A 23,578-nucleotide genomic window follows, 5' to 3' on the forward strand; every position below is an offset into this window, starting at 1 on the left:
TCTGCGTGGGTTTCCTCTGGGTGCTCCGGTTTCCTCCCACAGTCCAAAAATGTGCAGGTTGGGTGAATTGGTCATGCTAAATTGCCCGTAGTGTTATGTGAAGGGGTAAATGTAGGGGAATGGGTCTGGGTGGGTTGCTCTTCGGCGGGTCAGTGTGGACTTGTTGGGCCGAAGGGCCTGTTTCCACACTGTAAGTAATCTAATCTTAAAAAAAAAAGTAATCTAATTGAAACATGAAGCATTCTTAAGGGGATTGAGAGGATGTTTCCCCTTCTGGGCGAGTTCAGGACTAAAAGGCATAGTATCAGAATAAAGGGGTGGCAATATGAGGCTGAGATGAGGAGGAATTTCTTCTCTGAGGGTTGAGTGTCTTTGGAACTCCTTGCCACAGAGCTGTGGGAGCACAGTCCTTGTGTCTATTTAAGACTGAGATAGATTCATGATCAGTAGGGGAATCCAGAGTTGTGGGGAAAAGGCAGGAAAGTAGACATGAAGAATGTCGGATAAGCCCTGATCTATTGGATGGCAGAGCAGGCTTAAAGGGACTGAACAGCCTACTACTTTATGCTACCTCTCTATACTCAGGCACACTCTTTCTTTCTAGATTATTTTTATTCAAAAGCACGCTTTTGAAAGCCACAATTTGAAATTGTCTCTACTATAGATACAATGTAATGTGTTTTTAAAAAGAAAATGTGTCAGAAAGAGTAAATGAGCTGAATATAACTTCAATGGAGAAAGACTGTGGAAATATATAGCACTGAGATTTGGGAGCAGTATTTCCTCTACTTTTCTTCTGTGCAGACCTCCAGGGTCCATGTCCAACAGAGACTTCCCAACCGGAAGTCAATGCTGCGATTTACGATGGTCCACCTTTTGCAGGAGCTTAGAGCGAATGTTGTTTGAGGGGAATAATGTGTAAATCACAAAATGATGGCCAACTTCAGCAGATAATCTGGTGGGAAAATGAATGTTAGTTTTTCAATGAGAATTAACTGTTAAAGTTGGGTTATCTTGCTAAAACTATACAAGGCATGCATCAGACAACACCCAGAGTACTGTGAATAGTTTTGGTCCCCTTATCTAAGGGAAGGTATCCTGGCATTGGATGCAGTTCACTGAACTGATCCTTGGTATAGGGGAATGATCTTATCAGGAGAGGTTGGGTTTGTACTCTTTGGACTTCAGAAGAATGAAGGGCAACCTTATTGCAACATACAGGATTCTTAGGTGACTGAAGAGGGTAGGTCATGATAGGTTGTTTCTCCTTGTTAGAGAATCTAAGAGCAGAAGGTACAATCTTAGAGTAAGGGTTTGTCCAATTAGGATGGAAATCAGAAGGAATTTCTTTTCTGCACGTAGTAAATCTGTGGAATTCTTTACCAGAAAGTTGCAAAGTCATGTGAGCACATTCAAGGCTGAGGTCGACTGATGCTTAACCAGTAAAGTATTTGAGGATTATGGGAAATGTCAGGAAAGTGGAGTTGAGAATTGTCAGATCAGCTATGGTCATATGGACGTGGCACAAAAGTAAGTGACTCTGCCCTTTTGAGCTTGCTCTGCCATTCAGCAAGATCAGGGCTGATCTGACTTTAAACTTCAGCTTTGCATTCTTGAACATTGTTGATAATCATTCAATCCCTTGATAATCAAGAATTGTCTGCCTCTGTGTTGAAAATATTTAAAGGTTCTGCATTTACTACCTTTTGAGGAAGAGAATTCAACAGACAGTCAACGCTTATTGAAGTATGACCCCTAGTTCTAGATTCTCCCAGAAGAGGAAAATGCCTTTTTACATTTTGGAAGTCATGTCTCCTCAGGATCTTGTAATTTTTCAATAAAGTCACCTCTGACTCTTCTAAATTCGAGGGTGATATAGAGCCAGCCTGTCTAGGCTTTCTTCAAAAGGCAATCTCCTTATTCCAGGGATTAGTCTAGTCCCCCTTCTCTGGACTGCACCCACTGCATTAATATCCTTTTCCTAGTCCAGTACTTGTACACAGTACTCCACTGGGGAGACTGGACGCCTTCTCTCGGAGCGCTTTAGGCAACATCTCCGGGACACCCGCACCAATCGACCCCATTGCTCTGTGTCCGAACATTTCAACTCCCCCTCCCACTCTGCCAAGAACATGCAGGTCCCAAGCCGCCTCCACTGCCACTCCCTCACCACCTGACGCTTGGAGGGAGAATGCCTCATCTTTCGTTTCAGCGCACTTCAATCCCAGGGCATCAATGTGGACTTCACCAGTTTCCTCATTTCCTCCCACCTTACCCCAGTTCCACCTGCCAGCTTGCACCATCCTCATGACCTGTCCTACCTGCCAATCTTCCTTCCCACCTATCTGCTCCACTTTCCTCTCTGACCTATCACCTTCATCCCCCCCCTCCATCTACCTATTGCACACTTAGCTATCTTCTGTTCATCCCCACCCCCTCCCATTTATCTCTCCACCCTGCTTCATTGCTGATGAAGGGATTTTGCCCGAAACGTCCATTTTCCTGCTCCTTGGATGCTGCCTGAACTGCTGTACTTTTCCAGCATCACTCTAATCTTGACTCTGATGTCCAGCATCTGCAGTCCTCATTTTCTCCTAGAATTAGATGTGCTGCAGCTGATGTTACAGCATTTTTTTTAAAGTACTGAGACAAAAAGCAGATTGCAATTGAAATGTAGGAGCAGCAATTTCGATAATGATGCCTTTCATTTTTATTTTCCAGGATTTTATGGTCTGGATATGTGACACACTATTACAAGCTCTGTTTCCAGGTGCTTCATTTCCTAGGAAATTCATTGCCTTGAATCTCCTAGGAATAATTGCTGAGGTTTTTGAAAATTTGGAGGGTAAGTTAGATAATTTTAATTGTATGCTTGTGGGTCCAGGATCCTGAGTCCCCTGGCTAAAGTGCATGTTTCATGATATTTAGAGCTGCACTTTCTTAAACATAACTGCACTGCCTTTTGACCTTGCCTCCTTCAATTTTCTGAAGTGGTAATGTAACCATCAATGTTGTGTCCCACTTTTTTGATATTTGCACTCTCCTGTTCCAGTTTTTGTCCTTGTATGGCTTTTTCTTGTCTTAATCCAGAATCTGGTTTCCAGCATCTGCAGTCATTGTTTTTAACTTTTTCTTGTTATAGTCATTTGGTACACAACTGGTTTTGTTATTGTTTTGCCATATAACATGCTGTTATAGTTCACTGTCCTGCCAAAACTTACATTAATCCAGGATCATCTTGGAGAGAAGGATAAACTCTTGTTCCTTTTGGTGCCACCATATCTCCCTTGTACTCCTTTCTTTTGCCTGCCCTGACTTAATTTTCAACAATTGTCAAGAAATTCTGAAATTCATTGCTTCTAATTTGAGATGACAGTTTCAACTGCCTGTCTTGCTTCTCCCTCCTCATCTCATCTGCTTACCCTAACTCTGAACTTTCACATTTTGGTCAGCATTATTTTTTATCTTCCCGTATTCTTTCCAAGTTAATTTTCCATGAGCCGGTTCCTTAACATATTCCCACTAAGCCCGTGGCCATCTTAATTCTCTTCCTGGCTTCTATGCTAACGGATATTGGAAGTGGTTTCCTCTTGATTTCAAAACTGTTGCACCTCTGTCTTCAAAAAACACAGCACTTCAGTTTCGAAATGTCTAGAAGTCTGGCTCCAGAAGTGCATTGTTAGCCATATTGGGGATTAAACTTAAATACACAGTATTGTAAAGTTTGCTGTTGTTTTAACTTAAAAAATTCACTGTCCCGATGATGGATTCAGTAACTTTATTTATAACTTTTTTTCTGCAGGTCAGACCTATAGAGTGATGCAAATGACTGATGTCTTGCAACCAGCCAATGTTGATGCTTTACTCGGGTGTTTGAGCAGCACTTTTGAAGAATTGAAGTTACTAGCCTATGACATTTTGAAGAAACTTCCACCTACAGTTTTAGGATTACAGGTAACCTTCTTGAGAGGCAATTATTTAGTGATGGTTCATTAAGTTTCTAATTATATTTCTTAAAGCAGGTTCTGTTTTAAGATTTCTTGATTTTTTGAAATATATTTTTTGATATTTTGTAGATATCAATGAAGTAAATATAATGAAAAATATTGCTTCTTGAATATTTGCCTCATCTCAGTGTTTAATCTTAAAATACTTAGAAGTGTCTGCCTTGGCTTCAAGTTGTATAAACAACAAGAATCGGAAACTGGATTAAATGGATGCTTACTAATAAACACTGGATCAGATTTTGCTGGAATGGGCATTTCAGAACATACCCTGTTAATTACACTTAGTACATATTTAGATTTTAAAATGCTTTTTCCACAAAGTTCATGGAATCCCTACAATGCGGATAGAGGCCATTCAGTCCATCAAGTCAAAGAGCAATTGCTTGAAAACAAAACCTTTGCATATACACATGCAACCATTTTGAGGTGATATGAAATGTTTTTGTCCTGATTCTCAATAGATCATTTGCTTTCTATTTCGGAAAGGTCAGAATGAGGAAATGATTTGCTCATGAGTGTGTTAGTAGTGTCTATGTCTCTGTCAGCTGCTTTCACTGTCTGAGTATTTGTTTCCCTCTTGTGCCCTTGCCCTAGCACATCACTCAGCTGCTGCGTGTGTGTGTCTGTCTGTCTGCCTGTCTGTCTGGCAATTAGGAACAAACAACACTCCAGTTTTCCTGACATTCTGTATTTGGCATATATGAGAGATTCAGCCTCTGCTTTCTGACACTGTTGTGTTGATTGTCAGTGCTCCACCCTTTTAAGTAACCACTGTGCATATTTTATAGAAGCTTGGAATGATGCAGCGTCGAAGTATAGAAAATAGGACAGGAATAGGGCATTCAAGCCCTTTTGAGCCTGCTTCACTGTTTGGTATGATTGTCGTTGATTTATTCTGCTTTCACCCCAATATCTTCTGATGTTGTTAGCCCTAAGAACTATATTGTTTTCCTTCTTGAAAGCATCTATTGTCTTTGATTCCAACCCTAATACTCAAACTCTGTCTACAAGAGCAGGTTAAAGGCTGTAATCTTGAACTGAATTTATTGTCACGTATACCGAGGCACAGTGAAAAGCTGTGTCTTGCGAGCGATACAGGCAGATCACATAGTTAAATAGTATAGATAAGTAATTAATAGGTAAACAATAACAAAAACCAAAACACAGGTACAGGCAAATGCTAAGAGTTTGTCAGTCCATTCAGTATTCTAACAACAGTAGGATAGAAACTGTTTCAAAACTGGCTGGTGGGTGTGTGTGTTCAGGCTTCTGTACCTTCTCCCTGATGGTAGAGGTTGTAGAAAAGCATTGCCAGGGTGGGATGAATCTTTGAAAATGCTGACGGCTTTTCCTTGACAGCGGGCCTGGTAGATGGATTCTATAGATGGGAGGTTGATCTTTGTGATTGTCCGGGCCAAGTTCACCACTCTCTGTAACCGTCTCCAATCTTGAATGGTACGATTGCTATGCAGGTAGTGATATATCCATGCCAAATTTCCTCAGCTGCCTGAGGAAGAAGAGACGTTGTTGGGCCTTTACGTCCACATGAAGAGTCCAAGAAAGCTTGTTGTTGATGACTACTCTCAGGAGCTTAACACTCTCCACTCATTTCACCTCTATGATGTTAATGTGTAGGGGGTCATGAGTAACATCCCACTGAAAGTCAATAATGAATTCCTTGGAGAGCGAGGTTGTTCTCAGTGCACCATTTTTCCAGGTCTTCCATCACCCCCCAATCTGTAGTCTGTTTCCTCGCCAACTGAGATTCGACTGGCTGTGGTGGTGTCATCAGTGAACTTGTAAATGGCATTAGTCTGGTATTTGGCGATGCAGTCATGGGTATACAGCGAGTACAATAGAGGGCTGAGGATGCACTGCTGGGGGGCTCCAGTGTTGAGTGTTAGTGAGGATGAAATATTGTCCCCAGTCTTCACTGATTGTGGCCTGTGGTCAGGAAACTGAGGATCCAGTTGTAGAGAGGCTTAGTCTGAGATTACTAAATTTAGTAATCTCGAGGGGATAATAGTGTTGAAGGCTGAACTGTAGTCAGTGAGTAGGATTCTTATGTTGCAGTTCTTGGTGTCAAGATGTTGTAGGAAGGAGTGAATGGCAAGTGATATGACATCTGACATGGATCTGTTGGTTCGATAGGCAAATTGGACTGGGTCAGGAGTAGTGGGGAGGCTGGAGTTGATTAATGCCATGACCAGCCTTTCAAAGCACTTCATGACCACTGAAGTTAGGGCCACTGGGCAGTAGTCATTTAGACCTGCTGCTTGAGCCTTCTTAGGCGCAGGGATGATGTTGGCCCTCTTGAAACAGGCAGAGACAGTTGCCTGCTGCAGAGAGAGGTTGAAGATGTCAGAGAAAACCTCTGCTAGTTGATCTGCACACGCTCTGAGTGCACAGCCTGGTACTTTGTCTGGCCCAATCGCTTTCATTGGACTCACACTAAAGGAAAATTGATCTGACCTCTGAAGCAGTAATTGTTGGGAAAGGTTTGTCAGGACTTGTCAGAATAGGTGTTATTTCTTCGAAAGTTTGCTCAAAGTGAGCAGAGAAGGCGTTGAGACTATCTGGGAGGGATGTGTCATCGTCTGCTATCTGGCACTGTCTCTTTTTAGATCCTGTGATGTCATTCAGTCCTTGCCATAGTCGCCAGGTGTTTGTCTGGGTCTCTAGTTTTGATTGCTATTGATCCTCGGCTCCTGAATCCCCAAAAACTTGTCCATCATTTACAAGGCATAAATCAGGTGTGTGATGGGATACTCGCCACTTACCTGAATGAGTTCAGTCGCAGCAAGACTCAAGAGGTTTGATACAATACAGAACAAAATAGCTTGCTTGATTGGCACCAAATCTGCAGAATTCAATGTCTTCATCACTGACATGCTGTAGAAGCAGTGTTTACCATTTACAAGATGCACTGCAGAAATTCACCAAGCTCCTTTTGGATGGCACCTTCCAAACCATCTCGAGCATTGATCACTACTATCTCGAAGGACCAGGTCGGCAAATGCACAGGCACGTTCTGCTTCAAGCTGCTCTCCATCCTGACTAGGAAATATATTTTAGTTCCTTCTGTGTCCTTTGGTGAAATTTCCTCCTTTTAAAGGCATTGTGAATCCGTAGATTGCAATGGATCAAGAAGGCAACTCACTACCAGCTACCACCTTCTGAAGGACAGCTAGGGTCGAGTCATATCCCCAAATTCTATCAGCCAATTTAAAACAAATATGGCTCTGTGGCTTGCTTCCTAGAAATGAATAAATGTAAACTTTCAGGGTTGTTAGTTACCGTATTTTATTTTGTTTAGTTACCCGGTTTTAACCTTGATGAACTTTCAGTGAATCATATGAAGACGTACTGTATTTAGATGTACCCTTGTTGTGGATATCCATTCATGCCGTCTTGTGAAATTGTTCGCATTTTCCAGATTTTTGGGTAACACATAACTAGAATGATGTCTTCCTACTTAAACATTGCAAGTTCTGCTCACAAGATCTGCCAGTGAACTGTATTATCTTATACTTTTCTTAGGCCTTTGATTTCAGTCTCAGGAATTTTAAGTGACTTTGTCTCATTCTTTTTAATTTTTAAGCTTACCCCATTGTTATACGATGGCATGTCTATCTATGTAGCAATGTCCGTTCCATAACGCATATGTTAAGAAATTTAGATTTGGAGCAAGTCTTAAAGTATTTTTGGCAGATTTACATGGCTGTTTCTTTTGCCTGGAAATGTTTATTACTTGTTACTCTGCACCTCACCTTACAGGACAGTGAAAAATTGCAAACACTTTTGCAAACAGCTTTGGATCTGTCAACCAGTACCAAACCTTATGATTGCATCACTGCTTCATACCTCCTGTCTCTTCTGGTACAGCAAGAAGGCTTAATGCCAGCTTTAAGTGCTTGCCCTTTGAAACAGCAGACTGGTCACCAGATTGATTACCTCGGCAAGGTTTGTGGAAAGCAATCTACAGATAAGGAAGTACTAGAAACCAATGTTTTAGAAGGTTAGTGTTCATTTGCAATTTAATATATTTTAGTTTGTTTTCTCTTCTGCTGCCCTCCATGCCATGCTGTATGGATTAATGCTGCAGAGGCACAAATCCAATCCTGCCACTGAGAGAATTTAAATTAAATTCATTAATTAATCTGTAATAAAAATTCTTGGGTTCTCATTAGCCAAGGCAATGGGAAGATTATGGGTGTGACATGGAATGTAGAATTCAAATCGAATATATCATGGTTACATAGGTTTGAGGGGCTGAATGGCTTATCTCTGCAGCTAGTCTGTATGTACATATGACCCAAATATGCAGGATCGCGTTATGTTAAGAGGGGCAGGGAGCCAAGAAAGGTTTGGAGGGGTAGCTGTTTTTTTTTAATTAAAAATGACATTTGTCCAAAGAAAGATAACACGGTGGCACAGTGGTTAGCACTGCTGCCTCACAGCACCAGAGACCCGGGTTCAATTCCCACCTCAGGCGACTGACTGTGTGGAGTTTGCACGTTCTCCCCGTGTCTGCGTGGGTTTCCTCCGGGTGCTCCGGTTTCCTCCCACAGTCACAAAGATGTGCGGGTCAGGTGAATTGGCCAGGCTAAAATTGCCCGTAGTGTTAGGTAAGGGGTAGATGTAGGGGTATGGGTGGGTTGCGCTTCGGCGGGTCGGTGTGGACTTGTTGGGCCGAAGGGCCTGTTTCCACACTGTAAGTAATCTAATCTAATCTAATCTTAGTTCTGAACATCAAGTTATGAAATTAGCTTGTGTGAGGAAAGAAATTTCAAGGTATGAAGTCACTTTAGAGTAATTTCTAGGCTCCCTAACAATAAGCATTTTAAAGGACATGGTACCAGAAATAATGGATTTTGTAAGAAAGCTCTAATGACTATCATGGGTGATTTTAATTTACTGTATATGGGAAAAGTCAATTGGTAAAAGTAGTTTGAATGATACATTCATGGAGTATTTTCAGGATAGTTTCTTAGGGCAACATGTTCTAGAGCTGGACAATGAATAGGCTAAACTGGATTTTATACAACAACGTAGGATTAATTAATAATGTTATTGCTAAGGTGCCTTTACATAGCAGTGATAACAATATAATTAAATTTTACATTTGGTTGAGGGAGAGAAAGTTGGATCTAAGACTAATGTTTTAAGCTAATCAAAACAGCCCAAGGAACTTTAAAACAAGTACATTTACTGAGGGGTGAAAGGGTACTGAGTAAATTATTAAAACTGAAAGCTGACAGGTCCCCAGGTCTTAATGGATTTTACCCTTGGGTTTTAAAATAAGTGGCTGCTGAGATTGTTGATGTTTTGGTTTTAATTTTTCAAAATTCCACCAATTTTAAAAGATCCCACAAAAGTAGAAAATAGCAAATGAGGTTCCTTTATTCAAGAAATGATAAAAGTGAAGGCGTGCTTGCTTAACATCTGTTGTACAGAAAATACTGGACCTATTAAGGAGGTAAAAGCAGTGCACTTAAAATTCAAGCAGAGTCACATGGCTTTTTGAAAAGGAGACCAATTTATTGGACATATTTGAGGATGTAACAAACAATGTGTATAAAGGGGAACTTGTGGAATTGCTGTTTTTGGATTTCTGGAAGATATTTGGCAATGTGCCACATTAAAGGTTACTATGCAAAATACGAACACGTAGTGTAGAGGGGAATGTATCAACATGGGTGGAGAAGTGATAGGAAACAGTATAAGTATTAACAAATTGTTTCAGGCTGGCAAGATATGTTTAGTGGAGTGTGACCGGGATCAATGCTGCAGTCACTTATCTCAAACGCTTGCACGCAGGTTTGAATGTATGATACCTTTTCTTTGCGTCATCAACAAATTAAGCTAAGTTATAAAGAGAGTGTAAATAATCTGTAAAGGGATATAGGTGGGCAAAACTTTGGTAGATGAAATATAATGTGTGTGCATATGAACTTATTCATCTTTCGGTAAGAAGAACATGTTATATGATTTAAGTGAATTGTTGGTGTCTGATGTATAGAGGGAGCTGGGTGTCCTGCTAAATGAATCAAACATTTGTATACAGATACAGCAAGTGATTAAGAAGACATGGCTGTTATATTCCTTCCCTTTGCAATAAATTCTAAAAATAGGAGTGTTTTATTACTATCGCCTATGATGTCGTGAAGGCCATATCTAGAATACTGTGTATCAATTTGATCTCTATTTAAGAAGGATTATAAATGCATATGCAAAAGAGGCATTTCAGAGAATGTTGACTTGATTGATACCTGGAATGGAGGTATTACCTTTTAAGGAAAAGTTGGACAGGCTTAACCAACATTTATTAGAATTTAGAAAAATGAGAGATTACCTTATTTAAGCATATTAAATCCTGAGGGGACTTGAGGGAGGATTAAAGTATGTTTACTCTTGCAGTGGTGGAGGGTGGTTGGTGAATAAAACTGGAAGGGACAGTTTAAAAGTAACAGTCTTGCTTTAAAACAGAGGCCACAGTCGGATCAACCATGATCTTGTTAAATGGGGGAAGCATGCCCAAAAGGCCAAAATGTCTAACTGTCCCTGTAATTTGTGTATTCTGATGTTCAATCAAGCCTCAGTATTTTTCCAGTAAGCATTTATTTATGGGGTACATCTGGCTGAATCTCATCTGGAACGTCACAATAAACAACAAATTCCTTCCAACTGTCCAACCAGTTTTGTTTTGCCTCCCTTTTTCTGATTTATCTTTGAATTGTTGGCACTGATCAGAACTTCGAGTCTTTAGGGCTTTTACTTACTAACAATATTTCTTCATTATTCTGTTGTCCTTATTCTACTGCAAAATCTATTGAAACTATAGCCTCTGCTTCAGTGGAATTCAACACCTTTGGAGATGGCTACTTGTGCTACTACTACTACTGGAATTCTTCATTGATCATTATTTAGTGTAACAGTCACTCTCCGTCCCTCAATGAAAACTTGTTTGTTTTTCCACTCACCCATTCAGTCAGGCCTTTTTAAAGGGGATGCAGTAATGCCATGATTGGATAAACTCCAGATCTACTGACATTACAAAAAAATTACTTTATTGTGTTCCATGTCCAGTTTTGTCTTGTGCCTTTTTCACAGAAGGCTTGCTCACCAGCAAGGGTCCCTCATTTGGACAACATCAGTATAATAGGAGTTGGCTGATCCCATTGTGAATGACCAGTGACCACATCTAGAGCAAGTGTTGGTTTGCTGGAAGAAATCCAGATCAGAATTGAAGATCTGGAATCTGAGCTTCAAACACTGCGGCACATCCGGAAGGGGGAAGAGTTACCTGGACACTTTGTTTCAGGAGGCAGTCACACCCAGTAGATTAAGTAATTCAGGAACATCTAACTGTAAATGAGGCAGGTAGAGGGATTCTGAGTTCAGGACTCAGCCCTTGACCTTGTCCAACAGGTATGAGATTTTTGCTCCCTGTATGAATGAGGATGAGCCAGCTGACCATGGTGCAGAAGACCATTCAAGAGGGGGGAGCCAAAAGACAAGTAGTTGTTATAGGGGATTCTATAATTAGGGGGACACATAGTGAGCCAGATTGGGAGTTCCGCATGGTGTGTTGCCTGCTCGGTGCCAGGGTGCAGGACATCTCCAATTGGCTTAAAAGTATATATTGGAGTGGAAGGGAGAATATCCAGTTGTGGCGCACGTTGGCACAAAAAACATAGGCAAGGCTGGGAAGGAGGACCTGTTTGGGGAGTATCAAGCACTAGGAAGGAAATTGAAGAACAGGTCCTCGAGGGTCAGAATCTCTGGATGACTGCCCAAGCCACATGCTAATTGGCATAAGGATAAGAAAATTAGGCAAGTAAACACGTGGCTAAGAGATTGGTGTGGGAAAGAGGGATTCCATTTCATGGGGCATTGGCATCAGTTTTTGAACCGGGGTGATCTGTACCAATGGGACGGTCTCCACCTGAATCTATCTGGAACCAGTGTTCTGGCAAAAAGGATAAATAGGGTGGTCGCTAGGACTTTAAACTTGAGTTGGGAGGGAAGGGAAAGGGAAAGCAACAGGGAGTCTGGAATCAGTAGAAAGATAGGCAGCAGGTTAGGCATGTGTGCAGGGTTTAAATTCAAGGCAGACTAGGAATGAAGCTAAAAGGAAGGGAAATGTAGGACATATTACTGGAGATGATGGAAATCATGAGGATAAGAAAATTAGTATTAAGGTGCTTTACCTGAATGCTTGTGGTTTTGTATCAATGTAGTTGAATTAACAGCACAAATCATTGTGAATGATTATGATGTGTAGGCATCACAGATGTGGTTGCAGGGGTTCAGGACTGGCAGTTAAATGTCTAAGAATTTACAACTTATCGAAAAGACAGGGAGGTGGGCAGAGGGGGTGGGGTTGCCTTGTTAGTTAAGAATGAAATTGAATCTATGGCACTGAATGACACAGGGTCAGACGATGAGGAGTCTGTGTGGGTGGAGTTGAGAACCACAAAGGCAAAACACCATCATGGTAGTTATGTAAAGACCTCCCAGCAGTGGTCAGGACCAGGGGTGCAAGATGTACCAGGAAATAGGGCATGTCAGAAAGCAAGATCATGGTGATCATGGGGGACTTCAACATGCAGATGGACTGAGTGAATAATTTTGCTGGTGGATCCAAAGAAAGCAATTCAAGGAATTCTTACAGGATAGCTTTTTGGAACAGCTTGTGATGGAGCCCACCAGGGAACCGGCTATTCTGGACTTAGTGCTATGTAATGAGCCAGACTTTATAAAAGATCTTTCTTAAAGTAAGGGAACACTTAGGAGGCAGCGATCATAATATGGTAGAGTTCAGTCTGCAGTTTGAAAGAGAGAAGGCAAAATTCGATGTAATGGTGTTACAGTTAAATAAAGGTCATTAGAAGGGCATGAGAGAGGAACTGATGAAAATCGACTGGAAGCAGAGCCGAGTGGGGAAGACAATAGAGCAATAGTGGCAGGAGTTTCTAGGTGTAATTGAGGACACAGTACAGAGGTTCATCCCAAAGAAAAGAAAGATTATCCGGGGTAGGGGGCTGGTGGGATTAAACAGCATGGCTGACAAGAAAGTCAGGAAATATATCCTAGAAAAAGAGAGAGCCTATAAAGTGGCCAAGAGCACTGGGAAATCAGAAGATTGGGATGACTCCAAAAACGAACAGGATAACAAAGAGAAATGAGGAAGGAGGGTATCAAATATGGAGATAAGCTAGCCAATAATATTAGAAATGACAGTAAAAGTTTCTTTCAATACAGAAGAAACAAATGAGAGTCAAAAGTAGAAATTGCGCTGCACCAAATTGATGCAGGAAGGCTCGTGATGGGAGATCAGGAAATAGCTGAAGAAATAAGAAGTACTTTGTGTCAGTCTTCACCAGTGGAAGACATGAGTAATATCCCAACAATTAAGGAGAGTGAGGGAGCAGAGTTGAGTATGGTAGCCATCACAAAGGGGAAAGTGCTAGAAAAGTTAAAAGGTCTAAAAATTGATAAATCTCCTGGCCCGAATGGGCTACATCCTAGGGTTCTGGGGAGGTCGTGCCTGACAAACCTGTTAGAATTCTTCGAAGAGGTACCAAGTAGGTTAGATCAGGGAAACCCAGTGGATGTGACCTACCTAGATTTCCAAAAGACCTTTGATAAGTTGCCTCACGGGAGGCTACTGAGGAAGATGAGGGTCCATGGTGTTCAAGGTGAGCTACTGGCATGGATTGAGGATTGGCTGTCTGACAGAAGGCAGGGAGTTGGGATAAAAGGTTTTCTTTCAGAATGGCAGCTGGTGACAAGTGGAGTCCTGCAGGGTTAAGTGTTGGGGCTGCAGCTGTTTGCTTTATATATTTATGATCTGGATGAGGAGACTGGGGTCATTCTGGTGAAGTTCGCTGATGATACAAAGTTATGTGGACAGGCATGTATTTCTGAAAGGTGTTATGGACCAGCCGAGACCCCCCTCAAAATATTTTATGAAGAGATGCCAAAGAGTCTAAGGAGCCGGAATTTTTAAAAAACAAGTTTAACAATGGAAGGGGAGTGGCCAGTTCTCAGTTCAGGTTTTCCTAGCTTTTTTTTAGCTATAGCACTCACGAAGATGTGCAAGTAGGTTTGCAAGATTCAGTAAATGACTCCTAACTAACTTTCTCTGAAATCTCCCTTGTTGTTGTTACTTCCTGATTTGGACTCCTGCCTGTAAGAATCTGTGTTTGAATTTACCTTCTTGTCAAGAGGTGTGATTATGGGATGTTACTAGATGTTGAAACAGTTAATTGGTTACGTTGCTGTATCGAGTTGGTTAAGTTTTCCAATAGTTAAGTTATTTTAAATTCCGTTTTTGTTTGTTCGTTTCAACGATAATATTTAAATAAATTATGTTTTGTTTAAAGCCAAGTGGTTTGATCAGTTGCAGATCCCCCATCATATCTGGAAAACATCCATTTCACATCTACCATTAAAATAGGAAAAAGTTAGGACCTAGGCTACCTTCATAAAATATTTTGAGGGGGGTCTCGGCTGGTCCATAACACCTTTCAGAAATTTAACATTGCAGCAGAGAACAGTTGCTTAAAAGTTAAGATGAAAGCAAAGATATTTTTTCCAGACTGTAATCTGAGTTATTTTGAAGAAGAATAGCAGATGGCAAGTACAAATTGTCAAGGTATAGTGTCCCGCTACTTTCACTAAATCAAAAAAAAACCAGGACAATATAACCTTTTTAAAGTGACAGTATTGTCACAGGGAATTATCAAACTAGATGCTTACTTAAGTTTTATTGTAGAATGCACCATTACAAATGTCTGTCTCCTCCTCAAACACCGCTTTCCAGAGGTGTCTGTGTTTAAGGCACTTGGTTGATGCTCTCCACTTGTATATCCTTAAACTTTATTATACGTTAACATGAATTTAACAAGTTAATGGTCAAGTAGTTTAATTTGTCATAGTGGTTTGCTCAGCACTTGCCACAGGCAAGTAACGACATTCTTTTGAGATTGGTTAGCTTATTTAATACTTGGCAACCAACCAACTCTTCTTGTTAGAAATGGATGTTTGATCATCCAGAGTACATACTGTGCATGCCCGCTTGGCTAGACCTCTGTGCTAAAGCTGATTAGCTCCGATTTTTCTGAAGTTTAGTTACAGCACAAACACTAATTTGAAGTTTCCTTTTCATGGAGGCAAGGACAATAAATAGAATGTTTGAAAGCAGAAACCGATAGTACGTATTTATTAAATAGTTACTTTGGTCTTTTGGGGAAATGTCTTTTCTGTATACTTTCTAAAATGTAAAATGCTGAAAATGAAAAGCTCTTTATTTAAGTTACGTTTCTCCTTTTGGCATGTATCACTGAGGGATGTGGCTGTACATTTTTGGCAGCAGTTGGCTTCTTGCTAATAACATTTAAAAAAAACTTTGCAGAACTTTGGGACAGATAAATGTGCAATTTGAAAACTATTTCAAATATGAAGGCAATTTCATGAAGAGTTTGCTATAAAACCTAATCTATCATAACTAAAATGTAAATGCGAAACCTTAACAGATGCTTTAAACCTTCTTGTCTTAATATAGAGAAACAGTCAAGCTGTACAGAAAATACTTCGGTATATAGAAAGAGTACTTACTTGTTTATTTTTATTTAGTCTGTATTCACTTTTCCTTCTAATTTTTTAGTTATTAAATACCTACTAAACTGTCTGTCAGATGAGATCAGGCAGGCTGAAAGATCATTGGTGCATACTGCAGCCTCCAACCCCTTATATGGAAGAGTCCATTGCATTATTGGAGCTCTACAACAATTGTCACTAAAGTAAGTGATCTTTCTGTTTAACGTCAACTAGGTTGCAACATTCCATGGTCAAATGTTTTGAAGGTACTAACTTTGGTCTTGGTCTCTGGTAAACTCATTTCTGAAACATCTATATTACCAAGAGTGTCAGTTCTGTAGGTAATGTTGTGATTGCAACATTGGTGGTGTACCATGCAACGTTGGCTCGAACTCTGGCATTGTGACTGCACTTTTTCCCTTGAGGTTAGCATCCATGTTATTGTACAGCTTCATTACAATAGCACTGACCACCCACAGTTTCCACATCAATGAAAATGTATCTTCAGATATTCAATCTGTAAGTGGTACTATCTTGTGTCTTGCACGATGTAAAGCAGCTTCATTTCTGGTTCACTACTCAACGCAGTGGAGATAGTGCAACAGCTTAGTTTTGTCACACAGCGTAAACTTGCCACTTCTGAATGACAATTTTATACATTCCAAAAGCTGGGAATTTGAGTATTACTAGCAATTATCCCAGCATGTGCATTACCCAGCAGTTTGGCTTTAGTGGTTTCAAGAGGACAGCTGCATTTTTACAGTCGTGTTGTGTATTAGTTCTACAGTGCTCATGTTGTGTAAAATCAGTTTGCAATGAGCAATGCCACATGAACACTTCCAGTTACAAATAGAACTGTCTGCTATTGTTGTAATGCATATTTAAATATATAATTTAGTTATATATTTTCCAAAGAGCCCAATTTAACATTTAAATTCAAATTACACTTGAATTGAAGAGAGCTGATTGTGATCTTGTATATCTGATACTTGGATGACCATCCTTAAATTAACCTTAACCTTAACTTGTTTAATATAACCATTTAGTAATAACCAGTTTGCTTACACACTATGTTGCTATTTATATTAATAGTGGTTTTAATGTCTTTTTTAGGTCAGTATCAAAAGTAGCAGAGTGGAGGGAGACTGTAGCAAAATTGATTTTAATGGCCTTCCATCTGTCTGCAGTTGTATCTCCTATTTGTCAAAGTTCCTCACCAGAAGGACTAATTCCAATGGATACAGACCTTGGTAAGACATTACATTTTAAAATCTGCAGGATAGTGCAACAGAATGTTACTAGAGTGTTGTTGACAGCATTGAACTTTAATTGAATGTATGATCTCTTTTTTGCTTTTTAAGGTGAACTTAAGACCATAAGAAATAGGAACAGGAGTAGGCTGTTCAGCCTTTTGATAGGATCAGGGCTGACCCGGCATTCCTCATGTCCACTTTCCCATCCTCTCCCTGGACCCTCGATTTCTTCCACTGTTCAAGAATCTGCCTATCTCGGCCTTGAATATACAGCAGAGCTCTGCCTCCACAGTTGTCTGTGGCAAGGAGTTCCAATTGCTTGCAACTCGGAGAAGTAATTCCTCCTCATCTCAGTCTTAAATTGGCACCCTTTTATTCTGTTACTATGCCGTTTGGTCCTGGACTCTCCTAGAAGGGGAAGTGTCCTCTCAGCATTTACCCTGTCAAGAACCTTAAGCATCCTATATATTTCAATGAGATCACCTCTCATTCTTCTAAACTTCAGTGAGTAGAATCCCAATCTGTTTAGTCTTTGCTGGTAAGACACTCCCTCCATACCAGGAGTTGTCTTAGTGAGCCTTCTCTGAACTGCCTCCAATTAAATGATATCTTTCCCTGAAAAGGAGGACCAAAACTGCTTACAGAACTCTAGATATAGTCTCTCCAGTATCTTGTACAGTTGTAGTAAGACTGCCCTACTCTTGTACTCCAACTGTCTTGAAATAAAGGCCAACATTCCATTAGCCCTCCTGATTACCTGCTTCACCTGTATGCTACCTTTCTGTGTTTCATCTAGGAGTACCCAAAGTCGTCTCTTGTAGCAATGTTAGTTATAGTTTTTCTCCATTTAAATAATAATCTGTTCTTTTTCAAAAGAACAATTTCACATTTTTCCAAATTATACTCCATTTGTCAACTTTTTGCCCACTTAGTTAACCTATTAATATTTTTTGTAAACTGTTTGTTTTACTCTCACAACCTGCCTTTCCACCTATTTTTGTGTCGGCTGCAAATTTGGGTACTCTGTATTCACTTCCTCCAAGTCATTAATGAATATTGCATGCAGTTACATTCCTTACACTGACTTCTGTGAAACCCCACTGGTCACGGGTCGTGTTGTTGTTCATGCCCATTAGCCAATTCTCTATTCATGCCAATGTGCAGGATTCTATATGTTTTGTAGAGTAACTTCACATTTATTTGGAATTACTTGAAGCCTCCCATTAAGAGGGCTTATATTGGAAATTTGCCATCCAAGGGCTTGCATGTCCTGTATCGTGTTCTTATTTTCCTTTGTTGCCGTTTTACTCTTGATACCTTTGTTTCCAGGTTTAATACAGTTCAACTTTGAATTAATCACACTCGGTTACAATACTTTCAAATCTGTTAAATCTGTAATATTGTCCTTCAAACAGGATGAATGGATTGAGTGAAATCTGTGAACATAATATTTTTGACACTTGATGAATATTGTGGATACTTCTGATACTCCGAAAGTACAGAAATGGAATCGATCAGTTCTTCATACTTTCTCCAATTGACACAATACAGGAGTTCAGTACCGTCTAGAACAAAGCAATCCACCTTGTCAGCACTTCATCCAGTAACGTTAAATATTGTCTTCCCGCCCTAGCAGCAATAGTGTGTTCTGTCTGCAGTGTATCGTTGAGTCTTCTGCAGTAGCACCTTCAAAGTTCACAGATTGTGCCATCTCGTAGAGAGATGGTGATGTAGTGGCACTGTCACTGGACTAGTAGTCCAGAGGCCCCAGCTAACACTCTGGTGATACCTGTTCAAATCCAGCCATGGCAGAAGATTGAATATGCATTCAGTTTATATTATCAGGAATTGAAAGGTATTCTCAGTAGTATAAGTCATGTTTTAAGGAAGGAAACCTGCCAGCTTTACCTGATCTGACCTACATTTGTACCACTAAAATAAGTCAATCAAAACTTGGACCAATCAAAAAATACAAATCCTTAAGGTACTGAGGTACAAATTGAAATATTCCATATGGTTCATGTGTTACAGGCACTGTTCCCTCTAAGCTGTCCAGCTGCTCAGATTGACATGTGTAGAATCCCCATGTGCCAGTGAATTGATATCAGTCCTGGAAACCATTACTGTGCATAGACTTTGAGGTCCTCATGGCAACAGGAAATGTTACAGGGAACGTAGGTTGCAGGGATATAACATTTAGTTTTGGGGAATTTGGATTTTTAAATTCAAGATTATGTGGAAAAAGTTGGATTTGAAAACTGGCAAATCCCCTTGTGACATTTCCCATTCAAAGGATATTCCAGACATTTTTAAAAATTGTGTTCGGAGATATTACTGTACATTTCTGGAGCAAGTACGGCTTGCTGGCTCAGAGGTAGGAATGCTGCCACTACATCATCACAACAGCATTCACAAAAACATTCTATGTTTAGTTAAAAAGTTCAGAAATAGTGTGAAACCACTAACCAATAGGTAATCTCTTTCCATGTTGCTTGATAAAGACAATATATCTGTAGTTACTTTTATAATCCGTTTAAATTATTCATGTGGATCCCAGAGGAAAGAGGTGTTTGAAAGCAAAGGGTAAACAAGTAAAAATATTGAAATATCTATATACTTCTCTGACCAAAGAAAAAATTTGGGAATTGAAGGTGATTAATTGAAATCTATATTTGTGCGATCATAGATGTGCTGTTGCCATGGAGGTTGATAGCAGGAAGAAAGTCTTATGTTGGAGGTTTATCTGTATGTTTTTCTGACAGAAGTAGTTGATTTCTTGAAAGACAATGTGAAGCTGTTGTGTTTTTGCCAGAAACCAGAACAGGGAGTGTAAAGATCATTAGGAACCAAGGAAATTCTTGGATCCAAAGTCACTCATAAGGAATTGAGAGTGGGCCTATACTCTCCAAGAATTTCAAAATTAATGAGGAATTAAAATGATTAGGTTCGTTTGATAAAGTTTATGGAAAAGATAGTGGTGTCCTGACAGAAAGTCTAAGCAACAGACTGGAAAGCTGAGGAGTGTCATGGTGAATTGTTGAAAACTATGTCGTACCTTGGTTTGTGTGAAGTGAAAGAACCCTTAAAATCCTGGAAATTATCAGGGAACTCTCAAGTTTTACAAAATGCCTATATAAAGAGAGAGAGTTAAATTATTAAACTTCTATTGTAAAAGAAATTAAATAAGAGTTTTTGTTTAAAATGCGAAATTTGTGCTGTAGTTCTTTCAGCTGACAACACAGAACAGTACAGCCGAGGAACAGGCCCTTTACCCCACCATGTCTGTATTCACTATTATGCCAACTCTGTCTTCCTTACCTGTTTGTTTGTTTAAATGCCTCTTATGCATTGTTATCACATTCTCTGTCAGCGCATTCCAGGCCCCTACCACCCTGTGTGGGGGAAAAAAAGCTTGCCTTTCGCATCTTTTAAATATCGCGCTCTCTCTCTCTCTCTCTCTCTCTCTCTCTCTCATCTTAAACATTTGCTGCCTAGAATTTGACATTTCCAAACTGTGAAAAAGACTCCCTGGCTATCCACCAAATCCGTGCCCCTCATAATTTTATATACTACTTTCAAGAAAACGAGAAGTTCAAAAGATCCTTCGAATCGTAACGATACTCCAGCCACCATTAATCATACTATTTTCTTTTGTGATAAACAACAACACATTGCAAATATAAATAAATATAAACAAGGAAAGTAAGTTATAAAACAAAAAGAAAAAAAAAGTGGATTGTTTGATCTGCATTGTGGGTAGAATTTCTCCACTTACAGTATTAGTTATTTCTTTGGGTAACTTTTAAAATGTCCTTTTTTGTAACTCTGTAATAGAATTAATTCTCCCAATTGAAGGTAATCATATTTTATAGTTTTTATAATTTTTAAGAAAAAAGGTTTGACTATTAAGATTCATAAATGAGTATTTTGTGACGTTTTGTTAAGAGAAGTTATAAGCAGATTTAATGTGAAAACAGACATGCCACACACAATCATCCTTCAGGTTTTGATTAGATCAAGCCTTGAGGTGATACAATGAGCATTCAATCCAAAACTTACTCTGTGATAGCTGGCCTAATCGGTCTTATTGGTAGCAGTTAATGTAAAAAATGATTCTATTTCTCAGCTCTTTGTTTTTCTTTGCTTTATAAATAACATTCACCAATAATAAAGTAAAAAGTCATACAGCAACATCTCCATGTCTTTTTAGAGACAGCCAGAAATCTACAGAAGATTCTAAATGAAATAAAACCATGGGACACAAATGATTATTTTACGCAAGCAAAACTGCTGAAAAGTGAGGAAGACCAAGAATTGGGCAAAAATGCCTTTGAGGATTGCAAACCTTCTGAAAATTTGAGCATGGCAATGATGGGTAAGGGTCAAATATTCATATAAACATTTGTACATATAAGGATAATTTTGAGATTCAACAACTGTATAAGAAAAATAAAAATTGCCTCCCTTTGTCCAGCCCTCACCCTCAATCTACCTGCCTGCACTCCCTCAATTCCTCCAACTCATCTTCCCTCTCTCCCTTTTGCTCACTTGTCCTCTCTCCCTCACTCCCCTTTGCCCTCCCCTCCTGCTTCCACCTTACCTCATTCCCACCCAGTTCCTGCTCATTTGGTTGACCCCCCCCATCTCCCCCTCGCTCGGCTGCTCTCCGACCCCTCCTTCCAATTGTTCACCACCCACCCATTGAGGAACTGAAACCTCTCTTTCTAGTTCTACAACTTTCAAACCCTCCCAACTTCTAACCTCAATGTTACACTAAATCTGAGACATTAACATTGGTCACACTGGGCAAAAAAAAGTCAAAGTACTGGTTTAGCCACTTCAAAAAGTATTCCTGCACAAAGATAATGGTAAGAATAGTGAGGATGGCAAGTGATTTAAGTGTCAAAATACAGCATTCACTAAATCTAGTAGATTTAAGAAAATTAAAAACATAGAGTGCTGTTCTTTATCTTAAAGTCTGAAATGCAAAGGGTTGGAATTTGTGATGTAGTGGTACAGAGCTCTGCTTAGACTGAGACTGAATACTGTATGTTTTTCTATACCTCAGAAAGGATACTTTGGCCTTAGATGAGAACAGAATGGTACCAGAATACTACTTGGCTAAGAAAAAAAGTAAATAATAAGTTGCAGAGGCATTTATTTCCTTGAGTGCATAAATTTGAAGGGCAGTCTCGTTGACATGTTTAAGATGCCTAAAGAGTTCACAGGGTAAATGAAGAGAATCTATCCTCTGGTAGGAAAGTCGGGGGGAAAAAATAGAGGCATAACAGTAAAATTAGAGCTAAGCCATTCAGAAGTGATTTCAAGAATCGCTTAATCACCTCAACAGTAATGAATGAATACAAGACTTGGGACCGTGAGAGGAAACCTGGAAGAGGCTTTCTTGCATAATATGTGAAGAAAAATGGTAATAATTCTGAATGCCACCTCTCATCTTCAGGATGGCAGATCCAGAGGTGGACACAAGTGGCCAGATAAGAACATGCAAGATAAGAGCTGTTTTCCCTTTTCTTTTATGATCAAAGCATACTGCTGACACACAACAGTGCAGCGATGCACAGGTTGAATCATGTCACCAAGTTCGCTGATGATATGACTGTAGTTGGTCTCATCAGCAGGAACGAAGAGTCAGCATACAGAGAGGAGGTACAGCGGCTAACTGACTGGTGTAGAGCTAACAACCTATCTCTGAACTGTGGCAAGACGAAAGAGATGGTTGTTGACTTCAGGAGGATGCGGAGCGACCACTCGCTGCTGGACATCGGCTGCTCCCCCGTGGAGATCATGAGGAACACCAAATCTCTTGGTGTACACCTGGTGGAGAATCTCACCTGGAACTTCAACACCAGCTCCATAGCAAAGAAAGCCCAGCTGTGTCTACTTTCTGCGCAGGTTGAGGAAAGCCCATCTCCCACCCTCCATCCTCACCACATTCTACGGAGGGTTCATCGAGCATACCCTGAGCTACTGCATCACTGCCTGGTTTGGGAATTGCACCCGTCTCAATTTATAAGACTCTACAACGGATAGTGAGGACAGCTGAGAAGATCATCATGATCTCTCTTTTTCCTCCATTACAGACATTTACACCACATGCTGCATCCAAAAGGCTAAGAGCATTGTGGAAGCGCCCATACACCCCTCACTCAAACTCTTCTCCCTCCTGCCATCTGGCAGAAGATACCGGACTAATCGGTCTCTCACGGCTACTCGGCACAACAGTTTCTTCTCCCTAAGCCAACAGGTCCCTTTAATACAGTATGATCGAATTCTTTCCCATCTGAAATTCTTTGTACGACTTAGACATTTTTCTAGCAGCAATTCAATTATTTATCATTTTTCTACAGTCATACTGTAACTTGTGTGTTTTGCACTCTTATGTACTTTGTGTGTAGGTTGTGCCATCTTTGTAGCACCCTTGGTCCTGGAGGAACACTTGTCTTTTTTTTTTACTGCATCAGTTGTATATGGTAGAAATGACAAAAAGCCACTACTATTATTAACTCTTTAAACTTCCACTTTAGCCTTCAAGCTGTACCATGGGGTAATGGGATGAAGGAGGTTTGCTAATTTGATATTTTGAAAATTGTTTCTATCTGAAGCTACTGTCACATGGTATATTTTACTGTGCTAGTATGACACAGAATGGTTATGTACAAGAGGAGGCAGTTTGGACCCCTATATCTTGTT

At 40.0% G+C, this 23,578-nt stretch overlaps 1 protein-coding gene across 4 annotated transcripts in view; it reads left to right on the forward strand.

Moving 5' to 3' along the window:
* Positions 1 to 23,578, forward strand: part of thada (THADA armadillo repeat containing) — a 355,281-nt gene that overhangs the window by 39,420 nt on the left and 292,283 nt on the right. For all 4 annotated transcript variants that reach the window (XM_072580668.1, XM_072580667.1, XM_072580670.1 and 1 more), the window contains 6 exons: positions 2,722 to 2,845; positions 3,803 to 3,954; positions 7,785 to 8,025; positions 15,682 to 15,817; positions 16,728 to 16,864; positions 21,078 to 21,242. In XM_072580668.1, the coding sequence (XP_072436769.1) occupies positions 2,722 to 2,845; positions 3,803 to 3,954; positions 7,785 to 8,025; positions 15,682 to 15,817; positions 16,728 to 16,864; positions 21,078 to 21,242 (955 nt within the window). The remainder of the gene's footprint in view (positions 1 to 2,721; positions 2,846 to 3,802; positions 3,955 to 7,784; positions 8,026 to 15,681; positions 15,818 to 16,727; positions 16,865 to 21,077; positions 21,243 to 23,578) is intronic.

The sequence above is a fragment of the Chiloscyllium punctatum genome, chromosome 11 (assembly GCF_047496795.1).
Source record: "Chiloscyllium punctatum isolate Juve2018m chromosome 11, sChiPun1.3, whole genome shotgun sequence".
NCBI classification, from domain to species: domain Eukaryota; kingdom Metazoa; phylum Chordata; class Chondrichthyes; order Orectolobiformes; family Hemiscylliidae; genus Chiloscyllium; species Chiloscyllium punctatum.